The sequence below is a fragment of the Egretta garzetta genome, unplaced genomic scaffold (assembly GCF_000687185.1).
Source record: "Egretta garzetta isolate BGI_Z169 unplaced genomic scaffold, ASM68718v1 scaffold228, whole genome shotgun sequence".
Taxonomy (NCBI): Eukaryota; Metazoa; Chordata; class Aves; order Pelecaniformes; family Ardeidae; genus Egretta; species Egretta garzetta.
In genome coordinates, this window is record NW_009260758.1 from 2,165,301 (window position 1) to 2,190,253 (window position 24,953).

The following is a 24,953-nucleotide window of genomic DNA, read 5'->3' on the forward strand; positions in this document are numbered from 1 at the left end:
GCTTCACCCCTCCGGCACCCCCACTCCCCCACCAAGGTTAAAGCTCTCCCCATTGCCAGGTGCTTTTCCCAGGGCAGCCAGGGCCACACTTCCATTGCAATTCAGAAGCCTGAGAATCGGAATAAAACTGCTTAAAATCCACTCCTCTTCTGTGGCTTCTCAGTAGCCCTCTCTTAGGTTAGCTCAGCAAGCTGCCCAAGCCCAGAGGAGATGCCCAAATGCTTTGCCCGTGTCCTAGGCTCTGATTACCTTCTGAGACGGTCTTTTCTCTGGGTTGGGAGAGTTCCTACAGCCCTCACACCCTCCAATTCATGCCCAAAGAGGGGTTACACTAACACAGGCAAGGTCACTGTTTCCAGCCACAATTGCTTCAAAGCAGGAGAGGTTGCCTTTGAGGGGTTGGAAGGAATAAAAATGAAACACAATTTTCAACTGCATGAGCATGAAGGAGAGAGGAAGGAACAAGCCACTGGGTTGAGCATCCTATGTCCATCCTCAGAAATCAGTTTTCTGAGCTGCCAGACAGCTCCAGCGCAGACACCGAGCAGTGAGAGCGCAGCCTGGCCGCTCTCAAAGAGTGGAGAGACGCCTTGAAGTCACCACACACTCAAGATGCTCCTTGTGCTGCTCCTTCCCGTCTCACCATGTGCTGCCTTTGCTGCACAATGCTCCCTGGTGAGGAGAGCAGCCACCAGCAGGGATTTCAACTGGTCCTCTTGCAATTCATGGGAACAAAGTTTTCTTAGGTAGTTTTGACATTTTTCTTAAGATTGTGGTTTATGGGTTTTTTTCTGGAATTAGGAAGAAAAATAATAACAGCAGCAGTTTTTATAAATCACTTTCATCTGTAGGTATCAAAGCACTTTGCAAAGGAAAAGATGCACATAAACCTGGGTTGTTGGTGGGTTTTTTAAAGAGAAACAGGCAGTAACTGCAAAATCCCACCAGCTACGGCTATCAGCTCCAGCAACCTTATCAACGCCAGCTGTATCTGTAGATACCAGAGTGACTTGCTGGGGATAAGAAACCGTGTAGAAAGAAAACTGCCTTTCCTATCTCATCTGCTATTTCCCTCTAGTAAGAGCTCATACCAAAACGTTCACTTTGCCAGGGAAATGCACGCAACATCGCCCGGGCAAAGCTTTTGCTTGATATATCATGCTAAATTTCTGAGTACGATATTTAAGAAAAAAGAAATGTAAACATAGGAATTTGGAAATGCATTGATTATGAATGCAATGGGCTTCTATCTTTGGGGGGGGGGGAGGGGGAAGAGAAAATCTTTTCTGAAGAAACAATAGTAAGCTTGCAGAGAAAAAAACCCCTATAAATCCATGCTCTTGAGTTGAGAGATACACAAGCTGACAATGAAAGTGCAGCTCACATTAAGTATATTGCAAGCATCCCTTTCGAGTTTGTGCCATGTCTAATTCACCTTGGAATTGAAGCCATCACGTTTTACTTTTCATGAGAAGTGTAAGAAAAAGAAAGGAAGTTTGGCTCCCTATGAAAATAGGGCAAATCTTTAGCATAATGGTAAACGATTTCTAATTCATTGCAAGGGAGTCATAAAATAAATGACATGGAGCTGTCAAGTAAAATTTATCTAAACAGCTCTAAAAAATCTCATAGGGAAACTTCCTTCTGCAAAACATGGTTACAAAGAAGTAGGTCAGCTGTATAAATCTAAATGTAAATTCCTCAGTATAGCATGACTAAGTGAAACCACGAGGAAATCAGAGTTTAAAAATCAACTTGATTTGTCTTCAATGCAGACAGTATACTTCTAAGATTCACGCTAGAAGCAAACAGCTTCAATATAAGAACTTCTTAACAGCAAGCGAGGGCCTGATTTCAGACCCCACTGCCAAAACCTGACATCCTTGCATCTAAATCAACTTTAGCAGAAGACTGGGGCTCTTTGACTCCAGACATGACTTGGATTCCCAGTGCTCAGTCCTCCTGCACCTTGACTTGCTGGCCAGACCCTAAGGTATCTCTGCAAGACACAAAACCCAACTGAAGGAAGCTATATATAAATATATATGTATTTTTAAAAAAAAAAAAATTCTCTCTCCTCCTTTTATTTGCCTTGGTCTCCTTGCAGCTCTGTGCATGCCTGACCTCTGTTCGAGCAAGCCTCAGGCTATCCTCCCCGCTCCGGCTGCCACAGGAGGACTGCAAAGGCAGAGCACTGCGAGGGCTCCGGCCGCTTTCTTCTCATCAGACGCTACCCATAGCAGGGAGATTGTCTTCAGAGCCCTAGCTTAGCTGTGAAGATGCATTTGATATGGAGCTGAAGCTGAGCAGACTGATTATACCACTGCTGCCATGTGTGTTAAGTCAGAGACAGAGCTCAAAGCAGCCAAAAGGCAAGTCTGGCCCAGTTTCTCCTGTTTCCCCTCTGGGGACAATTCAATCAAGAATTGATTAATGCTTGAATTCTCATCAAGAATTAATAAGTTCCTGATGTGGTGAAAATGAATAGTCTCAGAGAAGCAGCTAAGCTTGTTGTTTTGTACGGTGGGGAAAAAAATTATATATATTTGGCAACTCTGATGCAATGGCTAAGTTACAGAGAGGGGGAATTCAGAATCTATTTATGCTTTTTTAATAGCGTAATGAATGAATTGACTGAAGGCCAGGTCTCACAGATGACTTGGAAAAGATGGTGCTTCCCCCACTGTTTTCTCAAGCTTAGGTACGATGTTTCAACTCCTTACAAACATGTTGAGGAGATCCAGGCACATTTCTTCACAGCCCTGGCAGAGCCAGGTCCCAATAAACGGGGAACACTGAAGCTCAAGATACCTCTCAAGTATCTTAAACCTTCTGCCTCTCAAGCTTTTGCATTTTACCACTGGGCAAAAGTAGCAACTAATGCTGAAATAAGACTAGAGGATTTCTTTTTTTGCTATGGGATTGGTTTATTTAAAGAATCCCACTCTTGATGCCCACCTGCACTGGTGGGAGCACATATTCCAAAAGGGACCTTCCAGCTTCAGGTGGGCCAGGTCTCCCTGTCCCACCTCCTGTCGTAGGGTCTTCACTCCCAGACTACCTTGCTGGAGGCCCAGTCCCACCAGTATGGGTATGCTGGAGAAAAATATAGACCATTATCCACCTGCCTTCAGAACCCAGCTAGGCCTGCCCTAGTCATGCCTGCAGAAGCCTCCTCACCACAAGGAGCCAGGCAAACTCCGCTGGAAATCCTTCCCTCAGCTCTTGCACGAGGTGCTTTGCGTCGTTAAGAGTGAGAGCTTCGGGGTACGCACACCCAGGAAAGGAGCTACGGGGAGATTGTAAAGTTTAGTGTTAAAACACAGCTGTACCTATAGACCCACTGGCATCAAGCACTTGCGGGTTAGGGAGCAGGTAAGCTGTTCTGAAGGTCTAGTCTTAAAATCCTCAAGCAGCAAAAGTTTCAAGAATAAAAAACAGATGCTGAAATAGAGTTAAAACTCAAGAACTGGAGGCAAGAGAGTTAGAGCAGACGTTATTGAGGTGCAGGGAAGGCTGTCATTCAGTCCGGGAGGGAGAAGACACAGGGAAATAATAATCTCAGGTGATTTCTTACAATCATTGTGTCCTCAAATCCTTCCAGAGGACACAGCCAAGGAGGTTATAGAAGTTATTATCTGAAGAGACACAGGAACAAGCAATATCCCTGGCACCATCGCTACTCGTAATTATCTTGAAGCATTTCCTGGAAGAGCCATCACGCACGGCGCAGCATCTGCCCATTCCCCGGTGTCACCACAGCAACACTTGCTTTTCCACTCCGACTGGCAAAGAACAGAAGGGATTTGGGATAACAGCAAGGAGTGGCAACGCCAGGTGAATGCTGCAGAATATGAAAATCCAGGCTGCATTTGTTTATATTTAGCAATCGTTTGCTCTTGTGAAGAGAGCTATGAAATGGTGATCATCTGGAATTAAAAAGCCAAGCGTGGCTTCTGTTTGCATCCCCAGCAGATGTCTGGGGCTGCAGAAGGCAGCTGTGTGAGAGATGCTGGGGTACCTGCCCTCCTCACCAGCCTGGAGGGGTACGGATTGTCCAGTGTAACTTAGGGATGCCTCACAGGGATGATTAAAATTAAGGTGGAACTTTAAGAATAAAATAAAGAATTAAAATAAGAGAAATAAAATAAAATTAAAATTAAGAAATAATGAAAAGGTCTGTAGCATGTATCTGTTACATACAGGGGAAGGGTTTTTAAATTTTATTTTACTGCTTACTGCTCAACTTGAAATAAAACAGAAACCTGTTTTCTGGTTTCCACCCCATTTTCTTCCATTGCTGCATTCATTTGTGTACATGCAACAAAAGCAGAAAAATATATTCCCACACAAACTGATGGAATATGCTGAATTTCCATGGGGAAAATGTGCAAGGAGGGGTGGAAAAATATGTGCTAGTGTGGGGAAAGGAACTTGGGGAAGGGAGGGAAGGGCAGGATGAAGACCACTAGAGGGTTTTGGTTTTTTTTTTTCCCCTCCTCCCATCAGGTCCCCTGGACAAGATCAGGTCCAATACTGATTTAATTCCACCTCAAATCTCTTTGCCCTTTCAGCTGCTTATCAGGCAGGGCTTGTCTAAAATCCACCTTTACGCATACAATTTAAAACAAAGTCAATGAGTAGTTGGGCTGTAAAGTCTAAGCTGGACTCCATGGTGTTTGCATAGATGCTGCACCTGGACGTGAGTTTTATTCTCCTTATTCTTTTTTCCCTTCCTCCTCTGCCAGCTACAAAATAAGCCCTTCCACAGAAAACAGCACACTTCCCGCTCAGGGAGTCAATGAAGGACTTCTCCCCCTTTATAAAAAGGAATTGAAGTGCCCAAATAGGTAATAAATTACAAGAGATAAAACACACACTTATTTTGGGCTCCTGTTGACAGGAAGTTTCTTTCATTTACATGAGTAAAATCAGGCCAGAAACTGTTGCCCAAATCCACAGCACTACTCTTGTTTTACACGAAGCAAGGAACAAGCCAAGCCACACGTGTTTCTCCAGCTCCACACGGCTGTGCATGTCAAGAACACAATATTTCTTTTCTTCCATTCCCCCAAACCAAACCCTGGTCATTGTGTGTGGAAAACCTCTCTTATAATAATGAGCCTAGAACATATACATTCTTCTCTCTGTCTTCCTCCTGTTAGAAAGTGGGGGTATAGCAGAACCTATAGGACCTATACCTGACTTTTTTTTTCCCCTGGAAGGAAACCAAACGACTGCTTGGAGCAGAGCCCCAGCCCTGATGGGAGCCTCTGGGGATGTCACAACCCAGCCATGCCGCTCAGAAATAGCCAACGTGCCGTCTTCTGTCAGAAAATAGCTGTGGGCTATGTCACTGCAGTAAAGCCCGGTCCCTTGCACAAGCAAAGCATCACTAAAGGTTGACACTAAGAAAAAGCACAAACCCGGTCAATAATTTCTCATGAAAAAGAAAAAAAATCTCATCAAGGCATCTGTATACACCAGTTAAAACAAGACGCAGCAAGAACCGATAGAAAGTGATAAACATTTAGTGACATTCTTGGCACTTTCTTCAACTGGCTGGACAACTAAAATACCTTAAAGAAAAAAAAGAGACACACATGATGCTTTAAGACTAATTGAACCAATAATCAAAGGCTGTCTCTAATTCTTGGACTAGGAGGTCAATTACTGAAATAAATTTGACAGCAGATAGATGGTAACAGTGTGCAATTACCATTTAAAGACTTGATAATTATGGCAAGAATTAGTCTGTATTTTCAACTGCAGCATAATCCATCAATTTTTAGTAGTTATTATCTTGATTATAAGAAGAAACAGATTCAGCTATGTCTTGTCAAGCTGACAGAAACCTGAAAATACAATGGGCACTGATAACAGGCTGATGAAATGAGCCAGCGGAGTCTAAAGTTTCCTTTCCTTAAGTGGAAACTTAAATTGCAGATGTGAGAAAATTTTAATGTTCAGAACATTTGGCAAGGAGAGATATAGACAAATTTAAACTAATAAATAATAGGACTGAGAAATGCCTATTTTTAGGAGGTTTGCCAGAATTAGTCAAGGCGTGAGCTTCTCATTCAGCCATTTAAACTCTCAAGTTTGAAGGTCAGCATCGGGCAGAGTCACAATCCTGCATGTTTAAAGAATTACTGTGCTCTCCCATTCACTGCCTATTTTTGAACCTTCTGGTTCATGAGTTCAGGCTTTCAAGGTTGGCAAGTAGGGTGGGGTTTTTCTGGTAATTATTTCTTTAAAAAAATACCTGAAATGTAAAATTCTCAGTAACATAACAGATTGAACTTGATGACCTTTCTTCCTTGAGGTAGACTGCTTGGGGTTCCCACCCCATTAAAAAAAAATAATCTGAAAACAGAACAGTTAAGTTCTCCCTGTTATTCACAATACCTCAGCCCTGGGACTCTGGGAGGTTCAGAAAAGTCAGAATCGGGTAAAGCCAGAGACCCTGCTGCCAGGGGATGAAAACCCACGCAGGAGAGCGGCGGCACTGCTGGGCCTAGCAGGGCTCAGCACTAGCTGTGTGCAGAACAAGCCAGGAAGGAAAAAAAAAAGTATAAAAGGCAGCAGCTAAGAGTCATTGTGCCATCAACCTGACATCGCTAAGAATTCTCTCGTCTGAATATTTGGAGTTGTGAAAAAAAGCAATTGAAAAAGTAAATGGTTTTCGGGTTTTAAGTAAAATTTTTTTCCAAGAAACATATTGAGAAAAATGAAAGTACTTGATAAGTGTTGATTGTGGGAAATGAAATAAACCGAACTTTTCACCAAAAAAATCCCCCCTCCTCAAGCTTGTGGGGGAAAAAAAAAAAGATCACTTAAGTGACTCCTGATGAAGAAGCAATGAAAGCAAGGGGCTTCAGTAGCCACCATTCTGCTTCTCCTGCTCCTTCTCACAACGGTCAAGACCGCTGTGCCGGAGCTGTTCCCTCTCCGCTTGCCACTGCCACTTCCAGACCCCTTGCTGCCACTACTCTTTGCGACAATTATTTTTCCTCAAAAACGGTTTTAAATTATTTTTTTATATTATGCGAATCAGCGTATCAAATGATCCAATTTCACTGCATTTTACATAAATTTATTTACTTAGCAGCCTCTCAGCTCCATGCTGAGTTTGGAAAAAACATACTTTTTTTTTTTAATTATAAATAATTAACCAGAGCTCCTGCTCCATTGGAAGTTGCTACTCCACTATCAGTCTAAATAGCCCGGTAATTTTTTTTTGTAGGCATGTTTTGTATAAATTGCCACTTAGAGGAAAATAAACGCTCAGAATGACTTCCTGAAGTCATAAAGGATAACATCCCTCTTACATGGTAAGCTTATTTTTATTAGAAACTGCATTTGTGCCCTTAATTATTTAATAAATAATCATAAACAGGACTCACTTAAAAACATCAGCAGTCTCAATCACCATGTGTCCAGCCATCTGCAGAGACGCAGCGCGGCAGCAGCACCCAGCAGGGAGCAACACGAAGCATTCCCAGGTTGGATCCTGTAGCAGTAACCAGGCTCAGGAAGGTCTCCGCACCAGTAACGCACTGGTGAGGACCTCGACACCAGCACAGATCATCTTTACACCACCCCGAGGAGCAAGCAGGAACAGTTTTGGACAAACTGCGGTGTCTTTGGCAAAATACTGGGCATCAGCCCTCTGCCTGCTGCTTCCCAAGGAGAACCCACGCCCCCGGGGCGCCCACCTGAGCGGTCCCCAGGCTCATGTGTGGGAGCAGGGGGACATGGCACAGGTCATGCTCCCCTTTGAGTCCCTCCTCTCCCAGATATAAACATTTATTACACAGACTCTTGAAACCTGGAGATTAATTTCACTTTCCCCCCCCCCCTTAAGAAAAAAAAAAGTCTTAAACTTTGTTAAACTTAAAAAAACCCACAAAAAAAATAATCTGGAACTGTTCAGACATCTTGACCCACAGCAGTTTCAAAACCCCAGGTGCATCTGTAGGTGGAACACATCTCCCACCCTAAAGAGGTAAGGGAGGTACAGGCAGGGAGAAAAATGCACGGGGAGGAAGAAGCACCAATACAGCACCGATGCAAACAGGCTGGAAGCTCTCCAAGGCCAGAGACCAGGGAGCTGAGGGATCAACACAGACAGAGCCTGGTAGGGAGTCAGGAGGAAGAAGAAGAAAAGGCGTTGTGCAGGAGAGGCAGCCCTGCTGCCTCAGGAATAACAACAAACCTGTTCCAGAAGAAACACAGAAGACCCACATCGTGCAGCCAGGAGAAAGGGGAAAACCCCACAGCACACGCTGGAAACCAGCCCTGGGGCAGCAAAGCCCTCTGGCATGGATCACAGCCCCTTAAACCAACCCAACAAGGTCTCCAGGCCTTCCCACCGCGCTCTTTCAGGTAACAGCAGTAACAAACCCATTTTCCCAGCACTGGTGTGCTCTTACCTGGGTGTCTGGGTCACCTCCCCACAGCTCCAGCTCCATCCCCATCCCCAGCAAACACGTGGGAGCTGCAGCCTTGCCTCCCAGCCCTACTTATGCAATGAGCTGTAACACCACAGCTGTGCTTCCTCAGCCATCAAGGGGTGATGGAAACACTTTGCAGTCATAAAGGCAACTGCATCCCAGCTTGGGGAGAAAGGCTACTAATTTGTTATGGGATAATTAGTAAAGAAGTACCACCTGTATGTCATTTCCTTCAGGAGGAGCAACTGGAAAGGAGCCAGGCACGTGCACAGCCATACCCCCCCCCGCAGCCGTGAGCCCAGGCAGAGGTTCCCCGCTCGCCCGGGGCTAGCCACAGCTGCCCATCCTTTCACACCCTCCCACTCCTCCTCCTGCCGACTGCTTCTCCCCTCCAGCCCAGGCGAAGAGCAGCTGTCAAAGCCACCAATTTCCAGGGGTTTCAGGTACTGCAAACATGCTGAAAAAGCATCGCAAAGCCATGGAACTCCAAACCACGACCATTTTCTCAACACAAAACACTAAACAAAACACACTCCCGTATGTATTCTGCTTTGAAATGTTCCTCTCCTGATGTTCCAAGCGAATGGGGAGGACCATGCTGCAACCCCAAGCGGGGCTGGATACGCAGCTTAGAAGTATAAACTCTACAGGCAATTTTTTTCTTTTTTAAATGCAAAGGCTGCTGTGGTCCAGCAAGGTCTCCTGCGCCTACAGAGATGCTCTGCAAAGGACAGTAGGAATTGCCAGCTGGACGCTGCGTGGCCGGGCAGCGGGGCAGGGTGGATTTTTGCAGAAATGCCCATATCTCCAGGCAGTGATGGGCTGGGACAGCGCTTCTGTGCACATTTGGCAACATGGACTGGGGCTGTGGCCTCAGGGATGCCATCAGGGCCACCAGCATGGCAAAACCAATGCATAGGTCTTGTTAAATTAGGGCTTATAAATCTGCAGAGCTTACACACTTCCAGCAAGCGAGACTGCTGGTATTTCCGCTGGGTGACTGACCGACTTCTCCGCCTTTCAAGCTTGTTAACAGGCGGTAAAAGTCCAAAAGCGATGACATTTCATTGTAATATGAAGAACAGAATGAAATGTTTGAACATTAGAAATAATGCTCTGCCCCCGAAATAGTGCCAATAACGCCAGCTTGGTATTAAAAGCAAAATATCAAATAAAGGTATATTGGTCCCATATTTTTTCCTTCAACTTTTCCTCGGGGATTTGTCGCCTGGGTGTCAGCAGAGGTGATGGGATGCTGTGAGCTGGGATCTGCAGCCCTTGCACCCGGTGGTGGCAGCATCATCTTTATTCTCACTCCAGTGAAGCACATGATTGTGAGACTTTTTCTCTCCGTTACGGTATTGAGAAAAGTGTAAATCTCATTATTCCAGAATATGAATAATAATAAAAAAACCTCGCGATGCCCTTGATGCCTTCCTGAAAGGTGAATGCTAGTTAGCACAGTCCTACTTGTTTCTGCATTTGCACTGAATGTATTCAGGAGTTTTTGCAGGTGAAGAATGCATTAGAAAAGTCCTGAAACCTTCCTGCTAAAGTGAAATAGCTAAAAAAACATGAGGAAAAAAACCAATGTACAAGAGCATTTCTCTCACTGAGACCCAGAAAACATGCCAGAGTTGGAAGCCAGGGATTTTTCTCTGTGAGTGATTTATGTCTTATGTTTGAGCAGTGCCCAGGTCTTTCAAAGTTCTGTTAATTTTTTTTTTTTTAAATGGATTTTGCAGCAATATGTCAGCTGCCATGGATTTGCCTGCTGGCTTTTAATGAGCCCTCAGTAGTGGCAGTTTTGCTGTTTTGAGCATGGGATGGGTGCACCCCTGGGCATTGCACAGGCCCTGCCTGGTGAACCTTTCTCCAAGGACTGGCAGAGCAGAATTGAAGAAACCCTGTCACGCCGAATATCGGGGTGGGGGGAAGAGAGGCTGACCATTGCAACACCCAGTAACAAAAGAACTAAGGTATTTTGGCCTTTTCCTATTTTCCTTGGCAAACAAAGAATGTTTGTTATATTTCTGTATAACGAATAGATACAGATTTCAGACCTTTAGCGTAAGTGGAGTTTTCCCTAACTAAGGGATAAGAAGAAAAGCAGGAGCATTGCTGGGTTTCCAGGTGCCTGGCTATTTATAAAATCGCCGTTATTCTGCTGATCTTTAATGAGCAGGAGTAGAAATTCTCCCTGCTCATCATCACAGCTGTGTTCTACCCCATGTAACCAGATCAGCTCCTCTCACCTCTGGTCATGCCTGGAACGTTGAGTTTTTGTCTTCCATTTCACGGCTAAGTGTATTTTAATACTGGGTAATGTTATTTTTGTGGGTATTTCACATGCCACTTCGCTTAAAGCTCTGCGTGCTTGGGAGGTTCTGAGATGTTAACCGACGCAACCAGAGTATATAAAGCATGTTATAGGTGCTAACGTTATATAGGATGATGATAGGCTGATCCAGGAGATGGTCATACCCTGAAATAAATGAGGCATTTGAACTCAGGGCGTTTGCAGCTCAGGTTCATCCCTGCTTTGGTGTAGATCATATCTCGATGGGTGGTTGCAGCGTCCAAAAGTCCCAGGGAAAGCCAAGGGCAGCTCGACCTCGGCACGGGACCAGGAAAACCCACACAGGCCACAAGCTAGAGAGGGCTATGAATGGTGATTTCCCAAGAAAGAGATGGTATCGGGTGAAAAAAACCCAAACCAAACCAAAAGAAAAACTTGCTGATTACAGCTAAGGCGTTTGAAGATTACATCAAGTCAAACTTTTATTAGCAAAGTTGTATTTCATGTAAAATGAAAATATCTTTTAAAACCATACGTGCACATATGCATGATACAAACAGCAACTACAGTACAACACATTTCTCTAAACTTTAATAAATGCACACTAACATTGAGCTCCAAAAGTAACATTGTAACGGTGACACCACGTTTGCTTTGATCTTTTCTCCTGAAATTACAAAGTATCTTGTTCAAAGTAATAATAATAAACGAAACAGAGAGTATGCTTTGGCTCCAACCCTCCTCCTGGCTCCTGCCTGAAAACCGAACAAATCAGTGCAGATCACTTGAGATTTTTATGTGAAAGGTACGGAGCTGCAATGTAAACATGTACTGGTACCCCAACATGGTTCATACGCCTGATTTTGAAATACTAAACATTAACAGAGGTGCAGCTGAGGGCTTGATCCACTGTCAAGCAGAGGAAATCCTCTTGTCATGAAGAATTCCATTTCTTTATATCCCTTCTTACAGGGATGTAAAAAGAATCCAAATTTACCACCCATCTGCAGAATAATGACTATAAAAAATTCTGATGAGATTGCCTTTCAGAAGTGTGCAAGGATCAGTGAATGTTATTCTAATTTCAGTTTACAAAACTGCCTGTGGCATTTCTGTTAAAACCCCCACCTTTTTCTACTATTTGTTGTCATCTCAAAGATAACAGTGGCCTGAAATTTTTTGTTCAAACCTCTCATTCAGTCAATGGAAGTTGTTAGCAGAAAGAGAGCTACTCCGTAAAGTTTGTGAACAGAACAAATATAAATCATTAAATGATATGCTAATTAGAGCCATTTAAAACTTGAGTTAGAATGAAGGTGGTTTTTTAAATTTATTATACATATACACATATTTTTATCCAGAGGGGAAAGTCATTTTCTGATTTGGTTCCTGATTCTGCTCTTCCTAAAGATCCAGCCCCAGAAGGGCTTCGATGCCCAGGCCTGTGCTGTTGGACTTGCTGAAAAGCAGAGTCAAGTGCAAGCGAGGATTCCTTGAGACAGGGACCCCAAATTTTGCCAGAGGATGACACTGGGGCCATTCCTGTAAGTTCTTGATTGTGCAATTACATTATATATCTTTTTTTTTTAATAAAAACTTAGGTTTGAGATTACAATCCATACCAAATCAAGGGCACGCTGCTCTGCAAACGTAAAGGGCTCACTTGCACGGGAGCTAGCACCCGGGTGATTTTTCCCATTAGTCAGGAAGAGCTGATTTTATTTGCTTAATCTTATGCGCAGCCAAAACCGCACAACTTTTTGAGAAACTTCCATCCCTCTTCTGTTCCAGAGGAGGCTACTTAAATCCGCAAGCCAGGGTTCCTTGGGCCAGGGAAATGCCTCCTCCCTGCTGGATGAAATCGCACCCCGGGTTGACTGAGATATCAAATCCAAAAGTGTCATTTCCCCTCTCGCACTCGTATTGCCAGCAAAGCGTAATGGTGCGTCCTAACTAAACGTAACCGCTCCAACAACCATGGCGCTAGGGCATTAATTCCCTCTCCGGCAGGGTCTGCACGCTCACACGGCTGGCTGTCCTGGGCTCCCTCCTCCCAGCAGGCAGTCTGAAATTCCCTTCTAGGTGTTAATGAATGAAATCACTACTGATTTCCATCAACTAATAATAATAAATACGCCTGGCTGGCGTAAAAAAATAAAATAAAAAAAAAAGGAATTTGATTTAATGGACTATTTCAGAATGGCAGTACAGGCGCTGATACTTTTTATTCAGCCCACACGGCCACACTTCTCACCTGTACCAGACTGCCCTGGAAAAAATGCAGCAACAATGACAAAAAATTGCTGAGGAAAATGTGAGCTTGCTCAGTTAGTTTACTTTTGAAAGCAAATCTCTCAAAATCCTATTAGTGTCCTGCACTTTTCCAAGGTATGCTGTATGAGGGGTACCCTTACAATAGAAAATAAAACCCCAACGGGGAAAAAAAAAAAAAGGAAAATAAATGATTGTGAAAGAGAGAAAAGCTCAGGTGAGTGAGATTCCCTGGGAGTTCTAGCCAGTTGTTTAATATTCATTGGGCATATTCCTCAAAAGTCAGTGAGCACTGTACAAATTCCATTGCACGTCTTTTTGTCACCATATGATTTTTAGGCCCTGAGGCATCATGAAACACCAACATTAAGATTTAAGGATCTGAATTAAAATTTTAATAGAAAAAGCACTCATACTGGCACAGATGAGGAGCACATCACAGGAATGTCATAAACATCTCTTAGCAGCAACAGAGCAAGTGATAGCACAGGGGATTTATATTCATTATTCGATAATTTGACACTCACTAATGTGATTTGAAATTTGTGTCTGTTGAACAGAGGCATTTTCTGGGACAACGAGCCTGGTCGATCGACAGCGACCCAAAGCACAGGAAAAGGGACGGCCGTGCCCGCGGGCGGGGCGCATCCAGCCTCGACTGTGCGCCCCTGCCCAAAGCTGGGCGACCCCGCGCCTGGGGGAGCTCTGCAGGTACAGCCCTGCCCAGCCCTCTGCACAGGCGGGCGGCAGGGCCTCTGGGGGAGCCTGCCCTGATTTTGGTCCCTGATTTTTTTCCCCTTCCAAAGATCATCTGTGACTAACGACAACGTCCTCACTGCCCCTCCAGGAATAGCAACCAGGGATTTTGCTAGTTTATGGAGCACCTCCCCAGCAATCTGAGACCCATCACCCCTCAAAACACTGGAGAGAGCTGTAACGTTGGTATGGGAAAACTGGTGTTTCAGGATTTCTCCACGTACTGGAGAAATGCTTTGGAGCCCTGCTTTGGCCACCAGAGATTGCCAGTGGCTGGGAGATCCAAGGTTAGGGGACCAGCTTTCATACTCGTGACATGTCAGAAGAAATATCTCCATTTAAAACCCAAAAATTTCCATGGAAAGGACTGAGAAAACAAAACAACGCTCGCCTGCACTCGGCGTTGCAGCAGCATGCGCTAGTGTGGATGATTCCTAAAGGAAATACATTAAAAACAGCCCGAAGCTTGCAACAAAGGTTGTCACAAGCCTCATCAGTTCTTAGACTTTATCTGGTTTGGGCTCCAGCAGACAGGAGGCAGCAGATAAAGATCCTGGTGGGAAATGGCTCTCTTGACAAGACGCTAATTTTCACATTTTTCTAATTATGCACTCCCTTCTATTAAAATGAATATTTTTTTTTTTTAAATGAAAATTACTTTGGACATTTTCAGCATTTGGATTGAGAGAAATACAGAAAACAAAACTTTATAAATAATAAAATCAAGTCCTTCACACCACAGGGTCACTGACGTGGAGCGGGGTGATTTTTGGTCAGGGCAGATTTCCATTCAACCTTTTATACTCATAGACACAGCATCACTGGGGGGTTCGGGGTGGCTGTTTGGGTTTTGCTTTTCCCAAATAGAGGCTAGATGAGAGATCCTTACAAGCAAAAATAATTAAAAAAAAAAAAAAAAAAAAAGGAGGAACAGATACGCAGAAGCATCAAGCCCCAAAGGTCTCTCAGTGCTTTCAGAAATCGATGAGCACAGCGGAGAAGGCAGCCGCCCCGGTGAGGAGCCCGAGCGTAAGGGGAGCTGCATACGAACCGTGGGCTTCCTACTGGTACCAACCTGCAATTCTGTGGGCAGCTAACGGGTCGTAATTGTCAGCATTACTGGAAACTCAGAACCATGTGAGTAATTCTTGCTTCCTCTCTTTCTTCCATTGAAGGAATGGAGACCATGAAGGACCCATTGGGGATATTTGCCTAATTACTACCATGATGCAAAATGGCTTTTAGGACCTATTCCTCCTGCAGTAACGACTTAAAAAACGTTATAATTGAAGCGACAGTCATTTGTAAGTGCAAGATGAAGCCATATTGATACTCTACTCAAATAAGCATATTCAAAAATACAAATGCTTTTAAAGAAATTCAGGAGATTCCAATACAAAAAGACCAAAAAAAAAGTGCTGTACAGCTTTGCTGAGTTCGTGTTGGAGAGGCAAAGAAAAGAACCAGATTTAAACCAGCATTCAGTAAACAAAACATAAAGGAAACTGTACCATAGTATTTTCTCTTTGCTTTCGTTTTTGTTTATTTAACAGTGAATAAGCTTGAAAATAAACGATCTCTTGAAAGTCGGGTAGGTCTATTTTATGTGAACCTGGGAAGATGTGAGATGTGCATGACTGGTATACACACAGCTCCTTCTGAAAACGAGTTTTGCTGGTCCAAAGTCCTACTGAGAAGCAATTCTATTCATTCCTACACAGCTATACAGACTCATGCTAGCAACAGGTCTCATTTCAAAATAAAACAAGGCTGATTTTAACTTGTGTCAATATTAATATCATATGTACAACGTCTCCATGAAATGTATGCTAGCGCACAAATATACAGATATGAGACAGACAACAAGCATTTTGCTTAGAAATGCAGCTTGCAGAGACTCGGGAAAGCAAATGAAAATACTTTCAAATGATGGTGGATGGGAACCCTGTTTCGCCTTGCCACAGGAAAGATACTGCAGCTTAACTTATTTAAGGAAATAGTGCCAGCTACTGGACAGAAGATTCATCCACAAGGCCGGAGCTTTGTCTTTTAAGAGCAATTTTTCTGTGGAGAAAGTTGCATCTCTAAGTATCTGTAATTGCAGTCAGCTGTAACCACTAAAATAATTCTAGAGTATCATAAGCAAAGGAGTTTATTTCTTTACGAAAAATTACACAATATATATAGAATATATTTCTCCAGTATTTTAAATTATCGTTTTTCTCAGTAGGAGGCATTGTGTCACTTTGCAGAATAACTTATTGGTTCTGTTTGATTTTCTTGTTGTGTTACAACCTCTGCAATGCCGAGGTCACCACGCATGAGGGAATATTAGAAATAAATGCATGTACAAAGTGACAACAGCCATACAAGAAAAAAAAAAATACTACACAGAGAAACATATTCCAAACCTAAGAAACACATGGAGTAGCAGTTAACCGTACAGATGTAACACGGAGAAATTCTGTTTTGGTAAGACTGAGTAAGACATTTTGTATAGTCAAGAATTATTTGTTTTGTTTTAATTAGAAGAAAACACTTAGAAATTAGGATGGACAAATCATCTTTTAGTGGCAGTGACTTATTTTTGTATTACCTGGCTGTCAGGTTCCTGACTGGCTCAATTGGCAACCTGCTTCCAATCACATGTGGTAACTGTGGAGTACTAATCAAGATAAATATCACAATTAAAGACGAATCATTCTTGCTAATATTTTAGGCGTGGAGAGGAAAAGTTGCCGTAGAACTCCCAGTGCTTTCCACTGATCCTTTTTCCTTAGATCCAGAATAAGCTCCAATAAATGAACCATCTTCATTGAACATCCCATGCTCCCCTTCTCCATAATCTACCAGACTATCAGCACTTTCGGTGGCTTTAATGTCCCCGTTAATTGACTGGAGGCTGCCTTTCAGCGGCTTTTCGTCGCTGTCACTACAAAACAAAGAAACGCCTTTCCAAAAATCTAGCTTTTAATTGCAAGCATGGAAACTGCTCTTTTATTGTGAAAGCAAGCAGCGGGAGGGAAGAGGGAGGGAAACATTCCTATGTGGGTTGTACGTTGAGAATGATCTGACCCCGTGAGTCCTGCTTCGCCCGGTGCACCTCAGACGGGTCACCTACACCCACCTGAGCTCCCCACGTAAATGATTTTGTGATTATTACAACAACGGACTTGGTTAAAAAGGCAAACATCAGTGAAGACTACGGGTGTGTTTTGGCTTTTTCCCTTTTTGCCTTGGCAGACAGAAGAATGGACAGAAAATGAAGGGGGGGAGAAAAGGAAGAAGCAAATGCTGGAAGGGATTTGAGGGATCTGGCCCAGCAATCAGTGCTGGTGTCGAGTCTTCGGCACCTTACAGAAAGAGACATTTTCATTTTACAAAAGAGTGGGCAATATTCAGGGCCTATTTCTTTCATTTTTCTTTTGAGGTGGGTGGGTGAACTGACGTTAAGTTGTGGGATGAGGCATAAGCTGTAGGTTATACCTCACTGCTCTGTGAGCATTTGTTTGATTTCAGATTACCAACAAAAGGGTTTTTTTCCTTTTTTCATTTGTTCTGCTGTTATCTTATCTTACTGTAGCTGATGGAGTTTCTCTCTGCTAAAGGGGAGGAACAGGGAAAACGAAAGCAGAATCAGAGTGTCTGTATCTGCTCACGTGCAGACTATGTTCAATGGCAATTTCATGAAAAAGGACAGACCCACCACCAAAATTCAGGGAAAAAAAGGAAATTCCACTGGCCGTTCCTCCTAATGGTACTGCAGAAGAAGGACCAAAGCAGCCTGACTTCTCCAGACTGAACAAGACATTTGGGGGGATGGGGAACATAGATTAAAAGTTGACAATAAAACCCAAATTAGGCCTCTGAACTAGGTACATAATTACTCAATTACGGTCCTTGCTAGTCCCAATTCAGTGCCAAAGCTTTGGTAATGTCACCTGAGGAAGGACAGAGAAATGCACCTGAACTTGACCTCTTCAGCATACAGTCGCTAACGTGTGTAAGCAATACAGTAAAAATATTTGCTATTTTTCTGCACATGGCATTTCTATTTATAAAAAAACAAATGTGGAATTTGGGGGAAAAGGAGGGGGTCAAAGTTATTAACCTCAGGACTTTCTTACCTTTCTAAATATTTGTCCCATTAGAAAGCATTAAAAATTAAATAAAGATGAAATTACGCAGAAAAAAATCCCTATTTCAGTACAAATAATGTAGTATATATAAGTGGGATTTCAACATAAATTTTACGCCTTTAAGGCAAGCAACACCAGTTTTCCAGCATTTCCAGCTCTTATAATGATTATTTTTTCTTTATACCACAGTTACACAATATTTTGAGCTTTAATTATTTTAGAGCAGCCAAAGTGATTATTTCAAATCTCCTACAGAAACTTCTGTAGTGAGGTTTGTTCAGGATTTTGCCATTTCTTACTGCATTTCAAACTTCTCTTTGTTTTCTTTCACAAAATGAACATTCCCCGTATTACACAATTTCGGCCTGACTGGGTGTCAAGAAAGCCACTGAAGACATGGAAGTCTTTCTATCGACTTCAGCGGACATTACAGCAGGAACCCAAATTATCATATATATTTACATTATTCATACAATGCTAAATAAAAAAAAAAAAAAAAACAAGTGAAAAATAACCACTGATACATCAACATTTACTTATATCCCAACTTGGAGGGATTTAAGTACACTGGAAATACCTTTATATTCCTACTATTATCCACTCCTATGAGGATTGCTTTGGAAATGAAAAATAGTGTTAATTGCATGCTATAAAAATGTCCTAAATAATGATGACATCTGGAAAAGAAACAAAACCCCAACAAACACAAACGTTTGTTAAAGCAGGTCCTATTTACCTATATTCCCCAAAGATTTCATCTTTTATTGATTGAGCTTCGGGATCTGGATGCAAATCTTCTTTTTCTTTCACTGTACAAATAAAATAAAGCACAGATCTGTACGCCACGTTCTGTCATGGGCTTTTCTTTTTGCAGGTGCAATGGGAAAACCGCCTGTCATCAGCTACAGCCTAGCCCGGAGGGCAGCAGCTTGCACTGCATCTCTGGCTGGACACAACCAGCATGCTTCCATCAAGGGTTTGGTGCCATTCCCTAGTTTTTAAGAAAGCTAGCAAGTGTTTAAAGAACCATAGAATGGGTTGGGTTGGAAAGGAGCTTTAGTGATCATCTAGTCCAACCCACCTGCAATAAGCAGGGACATCTTCAACCTTATCAGGTTGCTCACAGCCCCATCCAACCTGACCTTGAAGGTTTCCAAGGATGGGGCATCTACCACCTCTCTGGGCAACCAGATTTATACTTCAATATTTATATTTAAATCCTTACGCATTGCTTTGAAAATGACAGGATTACTTTTAGCAAAATATTCTATTGTCAAGCAGTTTGGCTCCCCGTGGAAATGATGTCAGTTGGTACGTCAAGCAGCAGTTATCAGGAGGAAAGTGAGCAGGGAGCCCTGCCAACGCGGGCTCAGAGTGCAGCTGGTGAAGGACCTTGGCTCTACGGGTGATTAAATACTGGAAGATTCAATGAGCCCTATCAAAGGCCTTAGCAAGATCCCTGACCAGCACACAGCACTATCTCGCCCAGAGAGCACAGTTTCCCTTACACTCATTAGAATCCATTCTGCGGATATTTATCAAAAGCTACAAATCCTAATTGGATGTTTCTGCTTGCAGCTTTGCAGCCACCAAGAGATAAAAGTCTGAAGGATGCTTGTTATTAACACGTGAACATAGCGAAAGGACAATAAATCCATTTACCTGAATATTTGCCTCCTTTATTTCTTCTGACAAAGCAAATAGTTAGCAGCAATAGGGTGAGCAAAGCGATGGCACACATGAGTCCAATAAACCACCCCTGGGTGGAAATTCCATCGTAAATGCCAGCATAGGCTTTGTGAAACAGAAGAGGAGTAAAAAACAAACAAAAAAAAATTAATCAGAGGAAAAGGGCATCACCCCGCTATAACATAAATACATAGCATTTTCTTCAGTGAATCTTAATTGCATCAGACTATCACTAATTTTGTTCAACTTAAAGAAATGCAAGACAGAAATATGTCCAGAGCGTGACATTTTTAGACTTAAAGGGAACGTGCAGTCTACAAGGCACAATACAGACATTTTGGAAAGGTAATTCTGAGAGAGCAGTTGACTCACAGGATTAACGCCAAGTAGGAAAGCTGACCGGAGAATTGTTAAGCCTCTCATGCAAAAGCAGTTTTGCGAAAGAGAGAGAGTTAAAAGTGCACCCGATACATGCAAACCACTGGACTGGCACACTGAAAATGGATTATATCACAGCACTACCCTTTCAAAATCGCATAGGAGGGAAAACTGTTTGGTAAAGTTTGGAATTGTTCCGGGCGACTGTGCGTCAAGTAACGCATGAGACTCAGCCGAGAGCCACGGATGCGTTTGTGCTCCCATGGGATTCAACTGCAAGGGTCAACTTAAAAATGACAGAACAAAACGATGATTTTGGTAGACTTTCACTGCACAACGTACGGCGTCACCTCAACATTTCTTTTACATTCCAACACAAATCTTTATCGCCTTGAAGGTATCCGTGTCTCACCTCTCCCCCTTGTCTCAATTACATCTTCAAAAATGCTATTGTTATCAACCCAATTCTTAGTCACTAGACGAACTGTATATTCAGTTCCAGGCTCAAGCGCCTCAATGGGGTGAAACTTTTGGGTGGGCTTTACTGCTTCTGAAATCTTGCCGATCCCTTTACCTACGGAATGTACACATTCAAGTCATATCGATTAATTGTATTCATTGAACAAAAGGTCCACGAAACGCACAGTTACAAATCACGTAAACAACAGGCAAATGTGACACACGAGGAGTTTTAACATTTGTCATCAGATAATCTGACTCTCAAAAGCAGGCAGCAAACTAAAAAACATTCCCCCTATTTGATTTTTAATGTTCCGTCAGATAAAATAAACAGCAGACTGAAGTAATCCTGATGTTTATGAAGGGGTTTTGGACATTTCCCAGGATGAAAGTTAATATTGATGGGGGATTATGGATCCACTTTAACTAATGCATGCTTAAAAAATTACAACTTGAAAATGGGCTTGCTTTGTATAGATAATCTGGGGTTTGATGCTTCTCCCATTGAACTGAACTCAGCGGGGAAGCACAGACAGCTTGTTATCTGGAAATGGATTCTTATGTGCCTCATGGAAAAAGAATAACGTTGGGATTTGTACTCATTTCTCTCCTGACAGTGATTTTCCATGTCCTTTTAAATTCCACAATGCCTGGACAAAGCACTGGTTTTAGATATAGCCAAAGTTTGCTTTGAAATTGGTATTTAGGCATTTAAACATTCCTGATGAGTTTAGTATTTGATTAAGAGGTAGAAGGGAAATTCCAGTAGCCCTCATTTTAGAGCCTTTCACTTGCATGACGCCTACTGTAATTTCTGTCTGCATTAAGACTGCAGGGCAGTAAATAAGCTTTTTTAAAATAGCATTGGTGGCTAAGAGAAAAAAGGCCGTCTGCGGAGGTTAGCAATCACTGCCCGAGCACAAAAAGCCTGCTCACACAAACAAATTCAGAGCGGTGGGTTGCCATGGGGGATCTCTTTAGTCAACCAGGGGGTTCAACACAGGACTGTGCCTGTCCTCGGTGGGAGGAGAGACATTTTGGGGTCTGGGGGGGGGAGTGCTCTTAATAAATACAACTCTTTAATTGTGTTCAGTTGCCTAACTTGCCTGCTTTATCCAAAGTCATCGAAACTAAGGATTGAGCACACAGTATAATTTGAAAACTACTTAACCGATCAGCACCGACAGTAAAACAATGCTCATTAATACTTAAACTAGTAAACAAGCAAAGCAAGAAGCTTTCAGAGATTAAGGCTTAGTTGACAGCTGAAGGAGGAAAAAAAAAATAAAAAGATTAAGACGAATCCAAGCACGATCAAAGCAGCAGTTCAAGATAAGTTTTCCAAGGCAACTATACATGTATTACAATAAGCAGTTAAATTAGTAGACCACTGGGACGCAGAGAGAACACATACAGCTGAAATACTGCTGATACTGAAGCACAGCTTATCAGCATAAATTAATCCATCTATCGGTAATTTTTGCTAAGTGAAGTATGTGAAACTGAGCTATAATTTTTAATCAAACTGCAAATTAAGCAACAGGATACCACAGGTATGTTTTAATTACATGTTCTAAAATCAAGACATCGAAAAACATATTTAATGGAAACGCTATCCATAAAGGAACAAGAATGAATGTGAACTTTAAATCCATTATGCCTCAAATACCACATAACACTTATGGAGGACGTGATAACCCCATGGTCCAGCTCGCACACACCACCGACCTCCTAAGGAAGGATCTCTCCTCAACTCCTAGTAAGCAAAATGTTTTACCCTGAGCTCAGTGGTAGCCCACAGCTGTGCTTCGTTGTGCGTTTTCTTAAACCAGCTTAACCAGTCCATATCTATCACCTATTTATTTCCAGCTTGTGCCAGCCTCTTCTTTTTGAACGGTCAGCTCCTTACAGAAGCAGAAAGGGGGATCTGATATGGCTGAAAAATAACCCCTTTTTCTGCCACGTAATTGCTCAGCTGGGTCAGCCCCTCCGTGGAGCAGCACCGGGCTGGGACGCGTGTACTGGAGCGAGGGTTTGAGCCCAAACTGGCCTGGGACTGGGGATTTACCATTGGCTCTCCAGGCTGTTTAACATCACCTATGCCAAAACACTAAACAAAATTTTTTTCTTTAAAACTTGGTAGGGGTGTCCAGTGATGGGTGATTATGAGGTCTCTTTCCATGCGATTTCTTTCTGGTCTGTGCTACCCACTCACTATAGCACCTACGGAGGAGAAAGCATTGCTAATTGGGGCAAGATTGGTGGTGGGAATAGAAAAAGCAGCGTAGCATCCTGAAAAATAAAAGCAAAGATATACAGATAAGGAAAAGCTCAACATCCCGAACGGTCAGTGAGCTGCAGAAATTAGCTTCGGAAAATTGAAAGCAGTTGGGTTAGGTTTTTAATCTACAATAAGGGAGAAGAAACATTAGTAATAAAGGCATATCACCAGCACTTCTCATCTTCCCCCACTATTTATCAGCCATACCATGGGACTCGCATGAACATTAAACACTGAACTGCAATTTTACAATATTCCTACCGGGCTTTGAGATTTATGAGAACAACAGAACACACATTTTTTATAGAAGCTTATGGTATAAAGGGAAAAACAATATAAACTGCCCCCAAAGACTTAGAAGAGTGCTAGTTCTCCAAAACTTAGCACATCTGTTACAAAACATACTTATAGAAAAAAAGCTGGCAGCCTAATAGCTAAATACTAATTGTGGGCAACATCTCAATTTATAACCATACCTGTCTAAATACATCTGCTGCAATAAATGGAAAGTTGAACTTTCATTAGTTTTCCCCTACTGCCTGGCTATTAAAAGTGTATAAATATGCATCACGAGTATCCTTCATCCTCTGGGCTTTTTTAGTGCAGGAGGTAATTCATGCTAAATTGGGAACAGTTTAAGCCATAGAGATTAGTAAACCTGCTGTATGTGAAGGCTATTGAGAAGAATTTATAGGTGAGTTAGAGATCAGCTATTTGTACTGATTGCCATTTGTAGGAGAAATCTGAGCTCAAGACGACAGGTTATAGCCTGTTCCTCTCTTGCTGCTTCTCTTTAGCTCTCTGTGTTGGCTACACCTGGGCAGGCTGATAGGCGAGGAAAAAGCAAAAAAAAAATAAAAAAAAAAATAGCAAAGATAATCAGGCAGGGCAGTCCGTTGCCTGTCGTTAGCAACAGGGTTTGATGGGCTACAGGTCCCCCAGCCAAAGAAGAGGCACAGAGTGGAGTGGCATAAATGACAGAAAAAGAAACCTTTCCTCAAGATTTCATCAGATTCTCTTGATGGTGAGCAAAAAGGGTATATTTGGGGGGGTTGCTGGTAACAATACCAGTGGTTACGTATGGCTAAGGCAGTTGTATTTTTCCTTTTTCTCTGTGCCTGTGGCAAAAGAGAACTAAACCCTTATGTTTTGTTACAAATGGTTACTCTCCTCATCTTACGGTGTGTCATGAAGGTTAGTACCCTCCGGATAAGATTTTCAAAAAGGCCGTGGGAGTTACGTGCCAATTGCCACTGAAATATAATGCAACTGGTGGACTTCTGTTCTCCGGCTTCTCTGAAAAATAAAACTACAGTTGTATAGCTTCTGGATGAATTTTTCATTAAGGCTTGAATTTTCGGGACACACAGTAATCATTCTCAACATGTAGTACGTGTTTAGTAATCCTCGAGAAACACTGGTAGCTCTAGATGAAAAGGAGCTTTGTGTTAAAGAAGGACTGCTATATTAAATTAATTTTTTTCACTCATGTAAGAACATTATTTTGTGTTAAGCTTCTGAGGGCTAATGATCATTGGGAAATTTTCAAGGGGAAAATTAATTAGTTTGTAGGCCATTTAAGAAATACTGCCTGAAAATGGAGAATTAGAGATAAAACTCATTTTCTAAAGACAGTATACCTTCTTCCATGGGATGAAACCCAGATAAAGCCACAAAAATTCATCTACTATTTATTTTGTGGTAAAATGCGAATCTCCTTTTGCCCAGATTCTTCATGATTGTCCACAGTATTTTATCACCAACTGATAAAGACCTTTGGTTACATATCAGTGTTCCATATCTGAGCTATTCTGGCTATGTTTAAGATCTTTCATAAGAAAGAGGCCTTTTATTTCATTGACTTTGTATTAGCTGCCAACGCCTGTGGTATTGGGTCATGCAACAAGGATGCTATAAATGAAAGCTTTTATATAGCCTACTGCTATTTCTCACTAATTCCAGTGGGCCTGTGTTTAATCTTAGAGACAAATATTAAAGTGTGGTTTTCCTCCGGTAAGTAATTATCCAGAAAGAGCCCCTTCTGACAGAGGCAGTGTTGCAGAGCAGAGGGCTCGACCTCTGCCGCAGCCAGACGCAGGCAGGACGCAGAAGGCGGCACCGCCCCACCGGAGGATGAAGAGATGGAGATGGGAGCGTGAGATGGTCCTTTCCTATCAGTACCCACTCGTTGACATTTTGGTAAAGTGTTGCTAACACAAAGCAAC

At 42.5% G+C, this 24,953-nt stretch overlaps 1 protein-coding gene across 3 annotated transcripts in view; it reads right to left on the minus strand.

The window, feature by feature from the left end:
• Nucleotides 1-16,497: 16,497 nt before the first annotated feature.
• The window catches only part of CHL1 (cell adhesion molecule L1 like), a 54,914-nt gene continuing 46,458 nt past the window's right edge, over nt 16,498-24,953 (minus strand). For 2 of the 3 annotated variants that reach the window (XM_009645964.2, XM_009645963.2), the window contains 4 exons: nt 20,401-20,562; nt 19,584-19,715; nt 18,658-18,730; nt 16,498-16,714 (listed from right to left, as the gene is read on the minus strand). In XM_009645964.2, the coding sequence (XP_009644259.1) occupies nt 16,498-16,714; nt 18,658-18,730; nt 19,584-19,715; nt 20,401-20,562 (584 nt within the window). The remainder of the gene's footprint in view (nt 16,715-18,657; nt 18,731-19,583; nt 19,716-20,400; nt 20,563-24,953) is intronic. The other variant, XM_009645965.2, reaches the window with a different exon arrangement.